We start from the raw sequence: 20,319 nt of genomic DNA, 5'->3' as shown, positions 1-20,319 counted from the left end.
AAGCAATAGATTGCAGATTGAAGATCGCCAGCTGCTTTTCCACCAGCAGGTGGAGATGGAATAATTTAAGATTTTTTACCCAGTAAATAGACGAGAAAAAAGCTAATAAAGGCACAAAAGTAGCATTTAATATTAATATCAGTGTCTTGGACATTATAAGTAATAAAATGAGTATGAGTAAAATAAGTAAATGATCTTTTGGTCATTTATATTTGCCCTTATGTAACAGAAGCTAGTTGGTGATCGCGTAAACCTCACTCCTCGGATTCAGTGACAGAAGTTGTTCTGCAGTGCCATTCACAGACTCTTAAATGGGCAGGTGCTCATTTATGCTACGTGGTAGGGATGTGACGGTCGCGAAAATTAGCTAAGTGGGGGTGGTGACGGTCGCGTGATTCTCGCTAAGTGTGTGTGTGTGTGTGTGGGGGGGGGGGGGTTAATAGGTATGATTAATATAATAATGGAAACACTCTTGTGCAGCGGTGTCCAAACTCGGTCCTGGAGAGCCGGTGTCCTGCAGATTTTAGCTCCAACTTGCTTCAATGCACCTGAAAGGATGTTTCTAGAATGCCTAGTAAGAGCTTGATTAGCTAGCCCAGGTGTGTCTGATTGGGGTTGGAACTAAACTTTGCAGGACACCGGCCCTCCAGGACCGCGTCTGGACATCCCTGCTCTTGTGTTATCATGCTTGGCCAAATGTCACGACTTTCACTTTTCACATTCATAACTATGCACAGGCCCAGATATCATCTGAAACTTCAGAGGTGTTCCCATCAAATATTGGCAGCCATCCAGCATCTCTCAACCAGTATTTGAAGTGCGGTGCTGGCTCTGACCGGCCACCAGAGCTCGCGGCCACTCCTTTGCGTTTGCCGCGTACAAGCCGCACAGGTATAAAAAAACGCCAAATATTTCATTCATTCATCAATTCATTCATTCTCCTTCGGCTTAGTCTATATTTTAGAGGTCGCCAATCATTTTAAATAATAAAGTATATATATATATATATATTCGTTCATAATATAAAAATAAAGGCGTGCAGTAAGCCTAGGCTACTACATAACAATAAAAACTATCTGGACAAACTAAAGGCACCATGGCAGAACCCCAAAAATTAGAAAAATGAAAGGCAGGCAGAGTGTTAAAAAGAAATACTAATTGAGAACCACTGATGACTTATTCAAGCGCAGTAGCCTAAATAAATGTTATAAAATAATAATAATAATAACAATAATAATAATAAAATAATAACAACAACAATAATAATTTAAATAATGAAACTATAGCCTCCCCCAATCCTGAAAAAAAGCTGCGTTTAAACAGCGCAAACCCTTCTAATAAGCCCTTAATGCTTATGCCATATATTAGACGGTTCTGTATTAATAACTGAAGACGCTCCTTTAATGCATTTGCTCGCTATGTTAAATTATTTTAAATTACACGTCCCATCCATACCCAACCTTAAATCATACCTGAACACTGTCACTATCTAACACTATCTGTCCAACAGTTGCAAGTAAACTGTTTTGTGTGACATTCTCATAAAATCTCTCTGATTTTGAATTTTGTATGATTATTTTATTTCCTTTCTCTTACGTTTATATTCTTTAGCAGCCAGTCAATATTATACTTTACATCTATGGAAGAATGAGTTAATGAAGATAGAGAATGTAATATCATATTCATCAAAAGACGGTTTATGTGCATTAGAGATGCACGGTTGGCGGTTTCAGCCGCGGACTCCGCGGATAAACCGCGGATCGGGCGGATGACGTGACGAAAAATAATATTTTAATTAAATTCGGGCGGGTGGCGGGCGGTTGTACCGATCAAATAAAAAAAATATGTATAAATTGTTAAATGTGATCTGACCATACCTACATCCAAAAAATCGAGCACACTTTGAAATAGTCAAATTTTCATCAGGTAGTAATATGTCTAGTCGAGTCTATGAGCAACAAGTGCTGTGATCGAGCGCTCCTTCAGTGAAGCAGGGCGCGTTATAGAGGCCAGGCGCTCTCGTCTGAATCCTGACACTGTAGATGCTATTTTATTCCTGCATAGTGCCAAGAAAATTCAAACTAGACCTAAGGTCAGGCATATTAAACCAATTAGCCTATGTTATCTACACATAGCCCATGTTTAATATAAACTTTTGAGTTCGGTCAGCTGATAATTTTACGTTCATATTGGTTTAGCCTGTTCTATTCTAGACATGTTGTGTATTAGTTATTTGGCCTCGCTTTTACGTTCTGAGGCTTAAGGTTATTTTGCCAGAATTGCTTTGTCGCAAGCGTAGTACTTCATTATGCTTCAAGTTTGTGGGGATGATCGTAAGTTCATGGGTTATTGGGGCATAGACTTGTCATACAGGCAATTTAGCCTGGTCAGACTTCATGTTCGCTTAAAGAGGGATGGTATATATATATATATATATATATATATATATATATATATATATATATATATATATATATATATATATATATATATTTGTTAATTGAATTTCTAATTGTGGGGGTGACTGAGCCTATAAGGCTTAACTACGATATGACGTTTTTATTTATTTATTTATTTTTTTCAAATATTTGCCAACGCATGCGACTATAGCCTATGCCTACATTAAGATATTTATTTTAATATTTTTTTACTGCCTGTTGTTTCTTTTGGCATATAAAATAGGCATTGTCTGATAGAGATATCAATAGAGGTTCATCTGTGTCGCAGAATTGGTGTTGTTTCCGATTTCTACAAGCTCAATAACTTCCACAGCAAAAAATAAATAAAAGTAGTCGAAAAACTGTGGCCATTAATTAGATGTGCAAGACAAGCAGATAAGTTTTTGGGGTTGCTATGGACAACTACAAATGTGAACATTATTAGGCTATAATGGAAATGACTTATTATTCTATCTATTTGCTAAAAATAAAGTGAAATAGGCATTTAGTAGTGAAATGATGTGATGTGTCAAAATGCGTTTTCTATTAGGCTACTATAAAAAAAAATATGTACAGTACAGTGCGTTTAATTTAGACTATTTATTTTTGTCCCTGTGCGCTGATCGGAGACGGAGTTCACTGCTGATATTCGTGTTGGATATTCTGAGAGCTTTATAGGGTGCTTCTCATTTCTTATTTGTGCATCCTCGTTTCCTTTCCTTGCTTTCTTTCCTCGTGTCTTAGCTCCACCCCTCCGGGATGCGAGGGAAGGACGCAAGGAAAAAACTCGAGGACCAAAGACACGTCCTTGTATCATTTAGCGTCACTTCAAAGCGTCGTCAATTAATGCTGGATTTGGCTTGCACGTTTGGATTAACTACATGTCTACATTAAAGTCATTCTCTATTCTCTAATAATCAATAAAGAAACATTCATTTAATAATAAAAATGAATAAGCCATTCAAATAAAAAGCCCTATCAGCAGATGGCGGGCGGGTGCGGTTTTAAAAATTGGTCAGAAATATTGGTGCGGATGGATGGCGGACGGATGATGAGTTTTGTGATGCGGTTGCGGATGAAATAAAAGCCCATCCACGCATCTCTAATGTGCATGTAACGCCACTGGTCCGAGCAGGGCGCGAGCTGGCGATACCGGTATGGGAGACAAATGCTGTGAGGAGATTAAAGATAGTAAAGTCTAGATCAGATATGTTGCCAGCCGGAAGTGCGATATGCACATTAATAAAGCAGCATTTTTTAATGAAACTGTGTAACAATAATTAATATTTTTACAGTACTGTGATGGTTGGGTTTAGGGTTGTGGTGGGAGTAGTTAAAAAATACAATTTATTGGGAAATTTAACAGATAACATAAATAATACTCTGTACAACAACTGTTTTTACGGTACTGTGATGGTTGGGTTTAGGGTTGGGGTGGAGGTAGACGTTAATAAAATACAATAAATGGGAAATTTTATAAATAATAGAAATAATTGTCATTAACTTCCGGCTGCAAACGTATCCGATCTAGCAACAACCGGCTAAATATTGCAGAACAACGTCTGTCGCTGAATCCGAGGAGTGAGGTTTACGCGATCACCAACTGGCTTCTGTTACATAAGGGCAAATATAAATGACCAAAAGATCATTTACTTATTTTACTCATACTCATTTTATTACTTATAATGTCCAAGACACTGATATTAATATTAAATGCTACTTTTGTGCCTTAATTAGCTTTTTTCTCGTCTATTTACTGGGTAAAAAATCTTAAATTATTCCATCTCCACCTGCTGGTGGAAAAGCAGCTGGCGATCTTCAATCTGCAATCTATTGCTTTTCCTGCAGTTCCCGGATGTAATGTTGAATTTTAACAGTCGAATTTGAGCCACTGAATTTATGGAAGCGAATATTTGAACTGAAATAAAATGAACTGAAAATTACCTTTTGAATATTATACATCGTATTTTTAAAGGGTATTGAATACTTTGTAAGTGAATCCTGGAAATTGAAAATGAATTATTGAATTTATAAGTACGAAAACATGTTTGAAATATTTTTAGTTGAACTATTCACAGCTTAAATAAACAGCTATGTTAAATTTTAGGACCTAAAAATACAAACCCTGCAATTCAAGTCATTAAAATGCAAGAACTTGTTAATACGGTGCATTATTTTTTTCAGTTTGTGCTATTCAACAAGCTTTTTAATTCAATACTTTTGGCATTGATTTTGTTCCATATGCGTGCGTCCATCCGTTCCCTAAGTAACAAGAACAAACGCCTGACATTGCCTGTCCGTATTCCTCAAAGTTTATTTAGATATAGTATATAGTATATTTAGAGATGGTGTGACAAAGCATACTTATGTGTGCCTTTGATGCACCCCTTAATGCTTCTTACGTCCTTGTCGCAGCACCAGTGGCACCAAAATCCATATGCTGATTTGATCCGGTACATACCGGTTACAAGGTACTGGCGCTATAATGGCACCACGTTTCGGTACCCAACCCTACGTCTAAGTCAGTTTCTGCCTTTTTTTAGCTTTTGTTGTTTTTTTAGCTATTTTTTTTAGCTGATGCTTCCTTTGCTCCAGGAGCCTCTTCCTGTACACGCTGAGCCTCCTTTGCTCAAGTTCGCAGTCTGTGTTACTCTTCTGTGATTCTGCCAACTTGTCCTCCTCTATCTGCTGAAGAAGGTTGTCATACTGATGCTGCTTAATTCTCTCCTCCACTATGGCTGCCTGACTGCTTGTGAGTGCTGAAGTAGACCACACGGAATGCTCCAGTGTTGCGCAGTACCACACAAAATGGTCTAAAACAAGAAAGACATTACCAACAATGGGCAGTTATGTAACATAGTAAACATACTAAACTGATACAGCAGCGAACACACAGAGATGTGCGAAGGAAATTAAATAGCCTAATTATGATTGTCTCATCAATAGTATCATGAGTTTTTTATGAGTTATATTATGTTTGCTACACTTACATAATACTAGACATATTTGTTTTTTTGTTTGTTTGTTTGTTTGTTTGTTTTTTTATCAGTAAAGTTAAGTGCTTTGTCATATATTTGTGCAATACTTGCCAGACAGTAATGTGTAAATTGTGGAATGGACTAAATCTAAACAAAAGTCAGTATTCTTGCAATGTAAAACAGTGCTTTTTCTCCCATTTTATATCATCATCCAGAAATGTTCTAGTATATTAGTATGTATTATGTCACACACATAGTAAACATAACACACACACACACACACGCACTGTGGTCTATATGGGCTAATTTGCTAATTTAAAGGTACAAATTTAATATAATATTTATTAGCTTATTTAATTGAAGTAGGACTTTAATGATTTTCATTTCTGTGCAATGATTCGTGCGTAGATATTTTTCTTTTTTTAATTAATCATTCATAATGGATGTTGGAACATTCGAAAGGAATGGGTCAGTACAGAACTGAAAGACAGAAAACAATTAAAAGATGGTTTCGTGCACCCAAAAAAAAATTGTCTCTTTGCATGTTTTGAATAATATCATCGTATCCAAATACTTCATAAATAATATTTCAAAACACCTCTATTGTTTATTGTTTTTAGAAAATATCTAAAATCTTTTTTCAGATAGGCCTTTGTAAAATGAAAGTTAAAAATGGCTTAAAACGATTTATTTATATTATTGTCACGATCACCAGCGATCATAACTCTTATGATCGCTGGATCTCACACACAAACACACATGGACTACAATTCCACCATTAATGGACTACATATTCAGTCATGCCACACACATACTCACACCTGCTCCAAGTCTCTACTGATTACACTCGCACCACCTGAGGATCGTCAATGACTGATTACAAACACCATTAAAGCAGCACACACTCTCAATCACATTGCCGAGTCTTGTTTTCTGTAAAGTGACATTACAATGGGTTTCTCCTAGTTTTCCCGTGTTTTGACCTTAGCCTATTTTATCTTATTGTCCTGTCTGCTGCCTGCCTTTTGACCTCTCGCCTGATACATTTGACTATGATTCTAGACTGCTTTTATACATCTGTTTGCACGTGGATCCAAAATTCAATGACAGTGTCACCCCCCCCGTGTTACAGAAGACTCGGCCAAACATCGATCCAGTGGGGATTAAAATCATATGCCTGCGTCAGGGAGCCCGGTCAATCGAAGAATATGTGGAAGACTTTATTAATCTGGCTCATTTAACTACGTTGAACGAGGTATGCCTTTTTGTTTTTTTTCTTTCTTCATGGTTGGCTATCTGAACCACTATACTCACAGATGCCATTAAATGATCCTCACTGCTCGATAAAGAACTATATTGACCTGGCGCTACAAATGAGTGGGTCCCCATTCACAGAAGGCGAAGTAGAGGAAACTCCTAAATGTTTTTTGGGGTGGGCAGTGTACAGCATGAACAGACGACAACAGGGCTCGCTGTACACCCCACTGAGACATTAATGCTGGCATCACCATCTCTTCAGTCTACGGTACATCCTCCAGCTCACAAGATGGCCGCTTCCAGTCCTCCGGCTCACAAGATGGCTTCCTGTTCCGAGTCTGTTCCTGTTCCAGTTCCTGAAATGCCATCACCTGAGCCACCAGAATGGCCACCACCACCTGAGCTGCCAGAGCTGCTGCCACCACCAGAGCTGTTACTGCGAGAGATGCCGCCACCACCACCTCCAGAGCAGCCAGATCCTCAGTCACTACCAGATCCTCTGTCGCTGCCAGAGCCACTGTCGCCAGTACTGCCAGAGCCACTGCTGCCAGAGCTACTGCCGCCGCCTGAGCTTCCCGAATGGCCGCCGCCTGAGCTTCCCGAATGGCCGCCGCCTGAGCTTCCCGAATGGCCGCCGCCTGAGCTTCCCGAATGGCCGCCGCCTGAGCTTCCCGAATGGCCGCCGCCTGAGCTTCCCGAATGGTGGGCGCCAGATCCCCTTGAGTCCCATGAATGGCCAGAGCAGTCACCTGAGTTCCACGAAAGGCCTGAGCCGCCACCTGAGTGCCATGAAAGGCCCGAACTGCCTGAGTCCCACGAAAGGCCAGAGCCGCAGTCTGAGTTCCACGAATGGCTGCCAAGGCCGTAGGACTTCACAGAGCTGCCAAAGCCGTGTGATCCACCAGGTTCATATGACCCGCCGATGTCTGCTGAAAGTAAGGCTCCAGGCTCTCTACAGCTCCATACTCCAGGTCCTCTACAGCTCCAGACCTTCCACAGCTCCACGCCCCAGGCCCTCCGCAGCTCCACGCCCCAGGCCCTCCGCAGCTCCGCCCTCCAGGCCCTCCTCAGCCCCATGCTTCAGGTACGCCTCCGCTGCATGGTCCTGGCCTTCCATCCCTCCCCCTGTTCCGCCTCCGCTCCACCTCCTGCCTGAACAGTATTAGGAGTGTCTGGAAGCCACTCCTTAGAGGGGGGGGGGGGGCTCTGTCACGATCACCAGTGATCATAACTCCCAGATCGCTGGATCTCACACACATGGACTACAATTCCGCCATTAATGGACTACATATTCAGTCATGCCACACACATACTCTCACCTGCTCCAAGTCTCTACTGATTACACTCGTGCCACCTGAGGATCGTCAAGGACTGATTACAAACACCATTAAAGCAGCACACACTCATTCACATTGCCGAGTCTTGTTTTCTGTAAAGTGACATTTACAATGTGTTTCTCCTAGTCTAGTTTTCCTGTGTTTTGACCTTAGCCTAGTTTATATTGTCCTGTCTGCCGCCTGCCTTTTTGACCTCTCGCCTGATACATTTGACTACGATTCTGGACTGCCTTTATACATCTGTTTGCACCTGACCTTTGCTTGCCTGACTTTGATTAAACCTGCAAGTGGATCCAAAATTCAGTTGTCTGTCTCACTTCCCGTGTTCCAATTATACCGTATATACCTACATTTTTATAGCTTTTGTTTGTGTTATATTGGTATTTTTTTATTTATTTTTTTTTAAATAGCTGATATTTGTAATTCTTTAAATGATTACAATATAGCTTAGGCTGTTATGTCGATCTATGACACCATTGTGTAGAGCCTACAAAAGTGGAAATTTTAAATGACAAACTGGACAACTGAAAGTTACTGGCTTCTGTGTCTTTAACATGGTGTAAATTATTATGCATTATTGAAACATCAAGGAGGACATATTAAGAAAAATCACTTAATTTAAAATAATTGAAACGCATTTAAATTTTAAAAGGGATACATAAAGGTGATCTTAAGCCCAAAAAATAAGACCCCTAGCCTATAAGGCATTTTATGGAATATCTTAAACTGACCAGAATTTTTTTTTTTTTTTTTTTCCTTATATTTATAACAATGGACATTCAGCCTTAGTTGGTTAGCAATGGTTTCCGCATTGCAAAAGCAACAATGCAAAAGCACGTGACTGTGTGTGACAAATTGCAGCACTATGCATGAAGGAACGCAAATTGTGTCTTACACAGACAGGACATTACACAGAGCAAATTTGAATTCCTTAACTCAAACTTTCTAGTGCCTCCACTGAAGTTGCAATATATTACAACACATTTTGAGCAGTAAGGTGAAGAAACTAATATTTTACTAAGAATCTTTAGCTTTTTCATTATTTTTACCCTTTCCCATGTACAATCACACTGGTGTTATCAACCTAGGCTGATGCTTGAAGCATATGATAGACAAATTTGCCAAATGCAATAAACAGTTGGCCCGTTAAGAGTAGTTAAACAGGTTTTCAATCAGTTTGCTTAAAATCATCTCCTAATGGCTTTACTTTGTCTTGACGTTTTCTGTTTTCTGCCATGTGTCTGACAACTCATTCTGCTTCTGCATTGTTTGGCCCCTTAATTTCTGTAAATTTCTACTATATTGGTTTTTGTAATATAAAATCTGAAATTTTATGTTATATTTTATATATAGATTATACTTTTATTAAATTATTGTTTAAAAATAAAAATGATTTTTTTTCCTGCAGGTCATATGCTTGATTTGTTACGTATACAGAGTCGTAATGGAGCTATGGCTCTGCTTGAAAGTCTGATGATTCATTACCCCACTCTCTACACACAGATCACTGGCCGCCAGCCCAGCATTGAGCCTTCGCACTTCAGCGGTCAGTCAGTGCCCTGTTATCCCATTTGAATTCTGATCAAGTGATCTCCTGTAGTTAAAGAGCTGCACTATTGCAAGGTTTTAACTTAAAATACCAGGCCTTGATCTAAACTCTTAATTTAGTTAAAATGTTTTGAAAGCCTTTTTAGGTGTCTGTCATAATGGCTGATGATAAAGTATACATTAACATAAAACCAATTTAAACAATTATAAATCGATTTTTATATTGAATTTTAATATTAAAATTTATTTGAATTGATTAATTGAATATGATTTTTTGTTTGATTATTTAAACAATTGTTATTTTCTTTTTTATTTTTACTGAATTTTGTCACATTTAAGAGTAATTACTAAAACCTGGTTTACTGCTTGCCAGGCCTGATAAAGTACACCGAGTTGACGGAGTACCTGGTTCATGCTGTGAGCAGTATGCAGACAGAGCTACAAGTGACACAACATGAGTCTGCACGGCTGAGAGCTCAGTGCTGTGAGCTGGAAGGAAAACTGGGACAGGCTGAACAAAATAATCAAGAGTTCATCCAGATACAAAGAGAGCATGCACGACTGCACAATCACCTTGATGGTGTGCACTTAACACATTTTTACATTGATTTGACATGTTTCAATAACTCCTAATAAATATCAATACTAAATATATTTACAAACATATTTATTGTTATTCAAATACATTTAGATAAAATGATTTAAAAATATATTTTATGATATTTAATAAAATAGGCACTTAAACATTGACAGTTGTCAATTCCTTATTGTGAACTGGAATAACTGAAATTCTGAATTGAATTGAATTGTGTGCTTTACTTTTTTAGCTGTTCTTTGTGTCAATTCTATTTAATATCTGATTGTCTTCTGTGTAGGTTTAAACAGGGAACTGTTGAAACTGAAAGATGAGAAATGTGATCTCTATGTAAGATATACTACAGCTCTTGAGGAGAAGTCTGCAAATGTTATACGCAACAGAGACCTGCAACTTGAGGTAAAAAAAAAACAATCAGATGTATGCATTTTACTTGCCTTGAAACATGTATGAAGTATGACATTGAAACCTGTATGAAGCTTGGCTAAACCTGTTCTCTTGTCTACAGTACATGTGCTTATATCCCTGACAAACAGCAGAATTCCATAGACAGAATTCCATTTTTTAAATACTTTAACTTTGGTCTTATAAGTTAAAGCAACTCAATTGTTCATTTTCTAATTGCAAAATATATTCTATTGTAGTGGTATTTAGCTAATAAATTAATAAACAGTTAATCAAATAATTTCATTAATGAAATAATAAAGTTTCAACAAATGTATTATTAAATTAGCTAAACCAAACTACCAAATCAATTTATTAACAAAGGGTGAAAAAAAAACAAGCTTTAAATTCAACACATTATAGCTCAACTCATCATAAACCATAGTTCTCAAACCATAGGGCCACAGCTCTACACAGTTTTGCTCCAACCCTATTCAAAAACACCTAATCCAAATAATCAAGAGTTTTTAAGACTACCCTTGAACACCTTGATTAGTTTGATCAGGTGTGTTTAAATAGGGTTAGAGCAAACTACAGAGCTGCGCCCCTCCAGGAATTGAGTTTGAGACCTATGTCATAAACCAAACAAACTTTCATTTCCAAGCCCAGGTACATTACCTATTAATACCCTTTACAATCCAATCAATGGGTGATAAAATAATATATCTATAAATACAAAACTCTTAACATCATTCAAATTAAAGTAAAAAAAAAGAAAAACATTTGCTTACCAGATCACCCGTTGTAGGTACTGGGCCCAGAAAAACTAAATCTGATCACAACGGTGATTAAACATTTCAAATAAAATAAAAAAAAGGCAACTTAAGCCCCAAAATGTAAAAAAAAAATGCACCTCACTCAAATAAAACCAGAACACATGATGTTTTTAACACTCGTTAACCGAAAACTTGTTTTCACTTTTACGTCCGCATCTAATAACTCTCTGAAACAAGAACCACACTCTCTGCAAAGACACAACAGCATGCACATAGTGACCCGGAATCACCCGTATACTCTGACAGCATGAGTGAGAATGAGAGATAGTGAACCACCATACAAGGAGCTCTAAATAACCTACTATCTAGTGACACAATTGTGGTCCAGTCATGAACCACCAATATAATAGTATAAATACAATTCTAATGACGATCATCACATTATATCTGATATTTGCTCTTACATTTTTTTGTATTACTTAATAACATTTTATATTATACATTTTTTGTACTTTTCTGTTAGACATGAATATTGTGTCCACACATTACACAAATAATGGTTCCCTGAGAGGGAATGAGTCCAAAGTCACACAATGAGATTTTTTAGATTTATGCCACAGGACAGCATTGATGACGAATTTCCTTAAACCCTAAATAGGGCAAAGCAGATGATCTGACCATGTTAAGAGTGGAGGATGGAAGGTCTGCAATATAAATAGGTTGTGGCATAATTATTATCTAATTATATTAGTTTTACTATATTACTAATTATTAGCCCCCCTTTGATTTTTTTTCTTTTTAAAATATTTCCCAAATGATGTTTAACAGAGCAAGGAAATTTTCACAGTATGTCTGATAATATTTGTTCTTCTGGGGAAAGTCTTATTTTTTTATTTCGACTAGAATAAAGGCAGTTTTTAATTTTTTTAAAAGCCAATTGAAGGTCAAAATGATTAGCCCCTTTAAGCTATTTTTTTTTCAATAGTCTACAGAACAAACCATCGTTATACAATAACTTGCCTAATTACCCTAACCTGCCTAGTTAACCTAATTAACCTAGTTACGCTTTAAAATATCACTTTAAGCTGTATAGAAGTGTCTTGAAAAATATTTAGTCAAATACTATGTACTGTCATCATGGCAAAGATAAAACAAATGAGTTATTAAAACTATTATGTTTAGAAATGTGTTGAAAAAAAAATCTTCTCTCTGTTAAACAGAAATTGGGAAAAAAAAATAAACAGGGGGGCTAATAATTCTGACTTCAACTGTATGTCTGCCTTGAGATGTTGCCACCAGCAGAGCCCAGATTCCTCAGGATAGCTTTGGTAGTGATTCTTGAAATCTTTTTTTACCTCTCTTACTGTCCTCCTTTGTCCATGTCCGCTGAGATTTTTTGTGAGGAATGTCTTGGATTTTTTAGTAATACTTTGCACTGTAGTCACTGGAACTTCAAAACATTTAGAGATGGTCTAATAACCCTTTCCTGACTATTGAGAAGTGACAGTGCACAGCCACAGGTCCTCAATGAGCTATTTTGTCTTAGCCATGACTGTCCACAAAACAACAAAAGAGAGCCTTTGTTTTTTTTACCTGTTGAGTTGAGCTGTTCCCAATGAATCATTGTAATTAGGATGCTTTAGAATAGCTTTGAATATCTGGAATGATGTAGAACTTTGAATTTTCCCACAGAATATGACAAATTTGCAAAGGGTGTGAATAGTTTTGGACGTTACATTTTTTTGTTTGAAGGTAAATAGAAAAAATATATAATGATGTCTCTTGTACATCTACTTATTTTTTTTGGAGAAGCCTGTGTCATGTCAGATAAAAAAAAACAGTTTGTTATAAAAATAAATTGCTTGAATAAAAGTAAGGATTGAATTTGAACCATACATTCAGTGCTTTGCACACACCTGGCAACCCAGGCGGCCTCTGTGTTCTGTCACTCGTTTGATTGGGTGACGTAACCACTTTTTTTCACCAGAGGCCACCGGTGCTTCGTCTAAAACAGGCTGCTACAACTGCAACCACACAAATTAACCATGGTTTGTAACCATGAGATGGAATAGCACTTTAGATATGCTTAAAGTCATAATTCAAATAGAATCGAATTAAGACATTTGGAGTATTCCACAAACACAGTAATCAATTTATTAGCATTGTGTTGGACTTTTAGCAGCATTTTGCCGCAGGATAAGCCATATAAAAACACACAGCTGTTTGACACTACTGTTTGACACCTACCGAGTCAGTAAAGAACTTCTCATACCTATCTTCTCCGAGTGTGCACACAGAGTGAACTGCTGGAGATTCAACACACTCGTCATTAACATCATCATCACAGAATACACATTTATGCTGTCTAGAAAAAGCAGATGTTTTCTTTTCATTCATGTGTGGTATCAAATTCCATTAAAACAACTCTCTCCTATCAGTCCTTACTTCATACTTGAATGCAGTAGCTCAGAATTTGTCAAGGGGGCATGAATGAAATGTAGCTGAAAGTGAAACTGCTGAAAAATAATAAATGAAATTCCAAAAAATACATGGTTACATACATTTTTAAAGTATATATTTCATCATTGTAGATTCTTAAACATAGTGTAAAAATCTCGTCTCATTCTCGTGAACCCAGTCTCGTGACTTGTTTCATGGAGTAAGCATCTTGTCACACCCCTAACTTTAATCACATTTTTTATTCCTGCATTTAATACATGCTTCCGATAGCAGCATCAGCATTTTTTTGCTGAACTAAAGTAGCAAATACAAAATAAAGAAAATTACTGCAATGTTTTAATCAATAGGGCGGCACCAAACCGTCTATCATTTATATACTTCTAATTTCATGTCATCACAATGAATCTGTTATTCCTATTATAAATGTTACATATGGTCATTTCCATAAACTGATCTCTTATTATTTTTATTATTATTATATTTATTATTTTAACATCATTATATTTAGCATTTTGAGATCCTGATGAGATCTCTTATGGAATCTTATGGGATGTTAAAGAGTTCTCTAATGAAAATTTAGCATCAATTGTGAGAGCGCCTGATTTCTTCATGAAGGAGAAAGGCCTAAAAACATTTTGAAATGCTGAAGGGATCTCTTATGAAACTTTATGTGAAAGCATCTGATTAATTTAAGAAGAAGTCTAAAAAATCTTGGGATCATAATGAGATGTTTTATGAATATTTAAAGGAGACAACCATGAGTGCACCAGATTCCTTGATCAAGGAGAATAGTCTGAGCAGATTTTGGGATATTGATGTGATCTCTGATGAAACTAGAGGACATGAATATGAGAGTGTTATGCTGAGTGTTAACTGACACATGACAACTTTTTGAGCAATATTGCTGGACAACTTTGGGAAATGATGCTATTAATCGGCAACCAGGTGAGATACAGGGTAACTAGTTAGGTCAATGGGTTACAGATGCAATACTGTTTCCCATTCCTAATAGAAAGTAGCCAAACAACATCGCTCTGCAAAATTGCCTGGCAACATTGCTCAAAACATTGCTGCGTTGTGTGTTGTAATATGTAACATGCGAGCTATGTCATACACATATATAAATACCTGTGTGTACCGGAAGCTGATTTGTTCTATGAAGGCTTCAAGATGGCAGCGGTAAATACCTAACCGCGCTAACCGCCTGAGTATTCGTGACCACTGAAGCAGAAAATCATTATGCTTTGAGCCTGATTTGTGACCGATTGCTGTGCATAACGTGCAAGTCCTCTTCACAATGCAATCTTGAGTAAACATTGTGGGACCAAAAAGAAGCACATTGCCTGCATGATAACCGCTACAAGGTCCAGTACAAAAACCATGGAAAGTAAAATATAGCTTATAACGCAAGTTCAAGGAATGCAACACAAAACTAAATAATTGCATCGCACTTACTTATGATGAACTGGTCTGGTGCCAATATAAGTGAAGCAATGTGCTTATTCAACCATGATAACAGATACAGAAAAACAGGCTAGAAAAATTTGTAGAGGATTTAAAGATGAAGGATTAATCAGTATCAAAGATTAAGGCTCTTTGATACAGATAAGAGAAAGTCTGCCACCTTGTCGAACTTTTTTTTTTTTTTTGAAGGACAACTTAAACTAAACGTAAACTTCAGATTTCACAGACTTCATCTCATGCAGTGCAGGCAAAAGCCAAACGAAAGCATTGATGACTTTGTGACTAGAGCCAAAACTTTAGCGCTGAAGTGCAGTTCACAGATGATGAACTTACTGAGCCTCTTGTTGAGCTTATTATTTTCAGGACTCTTTTTGATGCTCTCAGAAATTATCTGCACAGCAAGCCTAAATTCCATCCCATTGCTGATGTACTAGCAGAGGAGAGAAAGTATGAAGCCTTAGCAGCCGGAAACAAACAGATACAACAGCTTTGCATGTCAAACTGTGAAAAAGTCCATAACATAACAAGAGAACGAATATGTCAGAACTGTGACATTAACCACAAGCCAAGACAGTGTCCAGCTTACAATGACACATGCTCTTTGTGTGGTAAAGACCACAAACATAAAGATGAGCTCAGTATCAATGTTGTAGATGCTGCCTAAGATGAGTATGGATACCAAAAACACTTTTACTCCATCACTATCAGTGCAAAATGCATGCACAGCATTTATGTAAAACTGCCCAGGAATGAAGCATATACAACTCTGAATGTTAAACCACTATTTCTGCAAAGATATAGATACACGGTTGACCTAAAAATAGATACCAGGGCATCTGGAAGCACACTTTCACTGCACACAATCAGACAGATGTATATTACATTGACTCAAAACATGGAATATCTAAAACCAGCATCCAATGTAAAGCTAACATCATACACTGGTGATGAAATTCTCTGCTTCAGAATCAACATGTCATGTCAGTATAAGGAGTCCAGATGGACTGATGCAAAGTTTTACGTCTTTGATGTACCCAGACCACAAGTTGGCAATTTCACAGACACAGCCAAGCTTGTTTTAAAATAAGGTGTTAACCCATTAATTGACCCTCCATGCAAATTCAGTATCCACATCAAGGACAAACTTCATAATGAATTTAATACACTTGTTAGCCAAGGAGACTTGTGAAAAGGAGAAGAGCACACAGATTGGTGTTCTAGTCTTGCTTTCAGCACAAAGAAAGATGGGTCACTTCTAATCTGTGAAAGGGAAAAAGCATCTAGAAAGAGCTACAGAAAAAGGACTAGTGTTTAACAGTGACTACGTTTACATGAACATCAGTAATCAAATTATTTGCTTTAATCTAATTAAGAGAATAATAAGACTAAGGTGTTTACATGAGTTGCTTTTTGAATGTTCCTTTCATGATCCTGTTTTACATGTTATTGCACATAATTCGATTAACGTCATTGTGTCACCACGCAATCCGCATTGCCTCCGGAGTTTCATGTAATTTCAGGTGTTTCACTTTTAATTTGCTGACTTCAACTGCGGTTTGGCACTTTCATGTTCATTTACGAACATTTCATGCTCGCCCTCCGTGACAAACGAGATATTGGATGAGTATGAACTGCTGGAAGTGTTGTTTAATGAAAGTTCATACCGGATGCTGAATGGAAGAAAAAAAAAACCTCCACATTTCACGATGCAAGTGTCTGTGGTCTACACTGACTGGGTAGGTGCAAAGAGTGTCAAACAGTCGCGTGCGTGTGTGTGGACTTTCCTATCGCAAAACGCTGCGAAAAGTCCTAGATGATGGTAATTATTCGATTAAGGTGTTTACATGTCTGTAATGCACTTCAATAATGCGACTAAAATCAGCATACTCCACATGTCTTAAATCGATTCTCTTTAGTTCGATTATGACCTTAATCAGATTAAATTAATTTTAAAAAATCACTGTTTACATGGTTAACTCTTAATCAGAGTATTGGCTTAATTGCATTAAAATCAAATTATTGGTGTCCATGTAAACGTAGTCACTGAGAAGAGAGGCATTGGTGTAGCACAGCCGCAAGACAACAGGCCCATTGCTTTCAGTTCAAAAACACTAACAGAATGCCAACCTAGATACAGCAACATTGAAAGAGAAATGCTCGCTCTTGTATGGAATGCAGCGATACTATATATACACACTTGTATGGCAAATCATTCATTGTGGTTACTGACCACAAACCCCTCGTCCCCATATGCAAAAGTCTTTACATGCTGCTGCCATGAGATGGAGAATCACAAAACACAAAAATCCATGTGCAGCAATTTATTTTGACAAAAACAAAAGGATTATCCATATCTTGCACAGAAACTTCAAGCAAGATACAAAAATCTAGAAATGAGTCCAGACAAAAGAACAACAAAAAGAGCCCCTCATTTCACACAAAACACCAACAATGTCATGGCAGTACTTGTCATCTGATCTGTTTGAGATATATGGACATCAGCACCAACCTACTGTGGACAGGTATTCTACTAAATATCTAAATATCCACTGGTTGATTCCAGCAAGCAGCCATGCAGTTGCACAAAAAATGCAATGCTATATGACTCTATTTGGTCAACCAGATTAAATAATAACAGACAATGGACAACAGTACACAGGACAACTGTTCAAGAAATGCATGGCTGATTGGGGAATAAAACATAACACAAGTTCACCTCACTACCCAAAAAGTAATGGCTTTATTGAAAGTCACGTCAGACACTTCAAATCCATCATCATCATCATCAAAAAAACAAAAAAAAACACAAAGGAGATTTGCAAGTGGCCTTGTTGCAGGTGCACACAAAACCCATTGACAGTGCTCTACCAACCCCTGCAGAACTGCTCCTTGGCAGACCTATTACCACACTCCTATGAAGTCCTGCAGATCAAGGGAAGCTAGAACACAGGCAATGCCTGGATAAAGGACAACATTAATGAAAACACATCATGATCGGTGCAGCTGTAGAAACTTACCACCACTATTCCACAGACAGAGTGTACGAGTGCAGGACAAGAAAAGGAGAACATGGCACCCAGGGAATATTGTGGAAAAATGCAGAGAGACAAAAGGCTACTTGGTTCAAACACCAAATGGAAACACAATTACACAAGCATAGTCTAATCAGAAAAGAGTGCAATTTGGTGAAACATCTAAGAGAGATCTGATTGAACAAAGACACAAGAAAACCATTGAAAATAATAGCACTCGACCTCTTGAAAAAAAAAAAGGATACAGACGAGACAATACCAACACGCACGTCTGGACGGATTGTCATTAAGCCAGTGCAATATAAAAACTATGTGTAAAGCTGAGTGAAGAGCTAAGCAGTTTTAAAAAAGAAAAAAAGAGAGTTCCAAAATGCTTATTTCTGTACACATAACCAGTCCACCACTATTCAATACTGTTATAATGACATCCCATTAAAGAGAAAAAACAAACAAACTGTAATGTCTTTAAGAATGTTCTGTATGCACAATACAGATATAGACAGAAATTGTTGTCAATGTTGTCTGAGATGTTTACACATTAATGTTAAACAGGTGGGGTTTTGTAATATGTAATATGCATGCTATGTCATACGTTCCTATGGTTACCTGCGTGTACCGGAAGTTGATTTGTTTTATGAGCATGTGAGCACCAAGTAAAGATGTTCTTATCAACTCGTAATGCTGTCGAGTAATACTTCACTGTGTACCATCAGCATTAGAGTTTTTGTCTCATGAGAAAAATGTGAGGAGACATATGCTAATGTCTTCACTTGACTGTAAAGTAACCTCATTACTGTCTAAAAATTTGAGGTGTAAAGAGATTATGCCTTTGATTTTTATTTCCGTTGGGATAATGTGCAATAATTAGCTAAAGGGCTGAATAAATCTGCAGTTCAAGTTCCCTTAAAAGGAAAGGTTTTTTATTATTACCAGAAAAATAAGGTATGCATACTTTAAAACAGACAATAAATACCATAGTCAACATTTGAAATGGATTAAAAATGTTTTTCAAAATTGCTCTATAAAAAATTAAATGCAGATATTTTTATTTATTTAAGTATTTTTATTAGCATCAAGGTGCAATGAACTCTCCTCATCTCTTCTCTAGATTTACCAGCTGCAATGCGACTTAAGGAAGGCACAGAAACAGACAGAATTCCAGAGGCAGAATTCTGTAAAAAATTTAAGTGACACACAGAAGCTGAAAGATGAGCTCAGTGCTGTACGTGCAAAGTTACTGGAGACTGAGACATTCTCCCCGGTAAATTATAGATTAATTTCAATATAATATTATAACAAGCCAGCCAATTTTATGTTACTGATCTTCACTGTAACCATGTCTGTCTGTCTGACTCATTCAATCAGGTAAAGCAGGATATCCTAGCCCATGATTTAAAAGAGATAGAGACCAGACGTTCAGAACTTGCTGAAGAGGTCAACAGAATAAATGAAGAAAATGAACAACTTCAGCAAGAGAAAGAAGAAGTAAAATTGGACTCAATTTTAATGTTGTCTGTTTTGTCTTTATTTTGTTCTACTTTGTATGTTGTACTTTCTATAAAATGTATTTTGCTGTACTTTTCCCTGTTAGGAGAAATGCATGTTTTAGTTTTTGTATTTAGAACTCCCTTTCACTTTTTTGCTTTTAATGTCCTCACCATTTCCCTTCCATCACATTTTAAGCTCCTAGAAGAGAAGAACTCTTTGGCTTTGGAGGTGGCAAAGATGACCGTGGACTGTGAGATGTATAAGCACAGGAGCATGCTGTTTCAGAGTCAGCTTGAAGATGTGCAGGCAGAGAGAGACAAGGTTAGTAACCTCATCTTTTAAAAAATCATTTTACACTAATATAGAAATCTAATGGTAACCTTTGTTCCTTGGTTGAGGGAATAATGATATTATGTTGTGAGAGGGATCAAACCTTTAGGGATCTTGTGTTGCACGCAGTGTTACCAGATTTTAAATGTCAAAGTATCATACCAGAACCTGAAAATTATTGTATTTGGAGGAAAATTATCATACAACCAGAGTCAACCAGAGAGTATAAAGC

General features: G+C 37.2%; 1 protein-coding gene across 3 annotated transcripts in view; it reads left to right on the top strand.

Annotated features, from left to right (window-relative positions):
- The window catches only part of card14 (caspase recruitment domain family, member 14), a 73,110-nt gene that overhangs the window by 13,435 nt on the left and 39,356 nt on the right, over positions 1–20,319 (top strand). For 2 of the 3 annotated variants that reach the window (XR_008837976.1, XM_056459867.1), the window contains exons 2-7: positions 9,419–9,556; positions 9,932–10,138; positions 10,434–10,552; positions 19,378–19,530; positions 19,635–19,754; positions 19,953–20,078. Coding sequence is in view for 2 of the 3 variants with exons in the window: in XM_056459867.1 (XP_056315842.1) it covers positions 9,419–9,556; positions 9,932–10,138; positions 10,434–10,552; positions 19,378–19,530; positions 19,635–19,754; positions 19,953–20,078 (863 nt within the window). In the remaining variant the exon portion in view is untranslated. The remainder of the gene's footprint in view (positions 1–9,418; positions 9,557–9,931; positions 10,139–10,433; positions 10,553–19,377; positions 19,531–19,634; positions 19,755–19,952; positions 20,079–20,319) is intronic. The other variant, XM_056459868.1, reaches the window with a different exon arrangement.

Source organism: Danio aesculapii, chromosome 6 (assembly GCF_903798145.1).
Source record: "Danio aesculapii chromosome 6, fDanAes4.1, whole genome shotgun sequence".
Classification (NCBI taxonomy): domain Eukaryota; kingdom Metazoa; phylum Chordata; class Actinopteri; order Cypriniformes; family Danionidae; genus Danio; species Danio aesculapii.
This window is presented reverse-complemented; position numbering and strand designations above follow the sequence as displayed.